Genomic DNA, 2,395 nt, shown 5'->3' on the forward strand with positions numbered 1-2,395 from the left:
ATTCTAATGATTTCTCTGAATTTAGTTGACAACCGAATTTGTTATTACAATTTATTTATTTTGACAGTTATTATAGCAACATTAACCATAGCAACGGTAACTATAGCAACGGTAACCCTGACAACGGCAACCATGATAACGGTAACGATGGCAACAGTAACCATAGCAACGGTAACCATGGCATCGGTAACCATGGCAACGGTAACCATAGCAACGGAACCATAGCGACGGTAACTATAACACCGGTTACCATGGCAACGGTAACCATGGCAACAGTATCTATGGCAACGGTTACCATAGCAACGGTAACCATGGCAACTGTAACCATAGCATCGGTAACCATGGGAACGTTTGATTAGCGTAGGTGGTTGCGGGGGGGGGGTGAGTTCTATAATTGATGGGTGCCACTTGATGGTTTCTTAGATTGGCGAATCAAAATGACATTTTCTAAAAAAAAAAAGAGATTGATTGATTGATTGATTGATAAATTTATTTATGCCAAGGCACAGGCCAAATGGCAATTTAAATACAAAATATTTACATTTTAAAAATAATAATATTAAATGTAAGTACATAGTTCTTAACCTAAATTTTAGAATAATATTGCAAAAACTTTTAACCATTTTAAACTTTTCTAAACTGATTCGACTAATATCTCAATTTAAATTTTTTAATTACTATAGAAGTACTGTAATCAACAAATTTGATCTATCAATTGTTCAATTTATCAACTGTCTAAATTTAGCAAATAGTCAAAAACTTTATTTTTGAAGACTTCACTGCTACTTGAGTTTACGATTTCTTCTGGTAGTTCTTCCCACAGACGAATCACGGAGATCAAGAATGAGTGTTCCATATAGGTGGTAGCAAAATGAGGTATCTTGAAGGAAGTATGTTTTTTAGCTGCTAGTCTATTGGAACGTCTAACATCAATGTCTTCAATGAATAGCTCTCGTAAGTACTTGGGCTTTTCAACTTGAAGTAACTTGTAAAAATAACAGCTCATGTAGTACATTCGGCGATACTTTACAGACAGCCATCCCAGCTCACGTCTGAAAGGTGTAATGTGCTCATCTTTTTTGAGATTAAAAATAAATCTGATAGAGCAGTTAATCGCACGTTGTTGTTTTAAATTGTTATCAGAAGTTGAGTCGACAAATACAACGGAACAATAGTCAACGAGTGGTAAGATGGTTGCTGATACTAGTAATTTCCTTATAGGAGTTGAAAAGATATTTTTCCTTACTTTGAGACAATGCAGAGCTGAGTTCACTTTACTAACTATCTGAGTGACGTGGTAGTTCCATGACAGATTTCTGCTTAGCTGAATACCTAAGCACTTGGTATAGTTAACGTAGGGTATCATGACACCATTTACTTCTATTGGTGGCAGATCCAAGTCCTCAAGCTTTTTCAACTTACTATTAGAGCCCAAGATCATAGCCTTTGTTTTAGCTAGGTTGATTTCCAATCCATGGTCTCTTGCCCAGTCAGCGACTGATTGTGCATCCGAGTTGACCCTCCAGATAGCATCATGTAGCTGATAGAAAAAGAAGTGAGAGTATATATATTTGTCATCAGCAAACAAACCATGCTTGTAATATACCAGCCGCTGGGCCACGGAATTCATGACTATTAGAAACAGGATTGGACCCAGAACAGATCCCTGCGGAACACCAGATGACGTTTTAAGTAGTTGAATTGGAGTCCCAAGATCGTTTAATATTGATTGAGATCGACCCAAAAAGTAAGAGAAGAACCAATTTATTGTTTCCATTGAGAAACCAAGCTCAAATAGCGCAATCAGTATATTTTTGGGATCAACATAGTCGAAAGCTTTGCTCAAGTCAAACAATACTAATACAGTGAGTTTGCTGTTATCCATTGCCTGTCGAATATCATCAGTGAGTTTCAATAACGCTGTTTGCGTGCTGTGATGTTTTCTAAATCCAGACTGAGAGAGAGAGATATAGGGAAGGAGGAAGAAGAAGCGGGAGGGATTGGAAGAATGAGAGGGGGGAGGGGGTAGCATACGTGATGGTAGACGAAAAATCCATTTTGGCTAGGAATTGCGTAAAATCCATTCTTAGTGAGCGTCTACATCACAAATGGAGTAACTATGCTAAATTTCAAGTCAATCGGGCGAATAGTTTTGGAGATCTCGTGATGAGTGAGTGAGTGGTATTTCGCTTATATATATATAGATAATAATAATACTAGCTGTTACCCGCCCGCTCCGCTGGGCACTTTATAGAATTGTATTTTGAGATCTAGACTTGAAATTCAGTTGGAGTATTGTTCTGACTTGCACAGATTCAAAATTCTATCGGATTGGCCTGTACCTTTTATCCATGTCATAATTCTAGCGAATATCCATTGTAACTTTCAATGTGCA

The 2,395-nt window shown here is 37.5% G+C and overlaps 1 protein-coding gene across 1 annotated transcript; it reads right to left on the reverse strand.

Moving 5' to 3' along the window:
• Window positions 1-727: 727 nt before the first annotated feature.
• LOC123274679 lies at window positions 728-1,885 on the reverse strand. Its single transcript, XM_044742422.1, has one exon. The coding sequence runs from the start codon at window positions 1,883-1,885 to the stop codon at window positions 728-730; it is 1,158 nt and encodes a 385-aa protein (XP_044598357.1).
• Window positions 1,886-2,395: the final 510 nt, after the last annotated feature.

The sequence above is a fragment of the Cotesia glomerata genome, unplaced genomic scaffold (assembly GCF_020080835.1).
Source record: "Cotesia glomerata isolate CgM1 unplaced genomic scaffold, MPM_Cglom_v2.3 scaffold_524, whole genome shotgun sequence".
Classification (NCBI taxonomy): Eukaryota; Metazoa; Arthropoda; class Insecta; order Hymenoptera; family Braconidae; genus Cotesia; species Cotesia glomerata.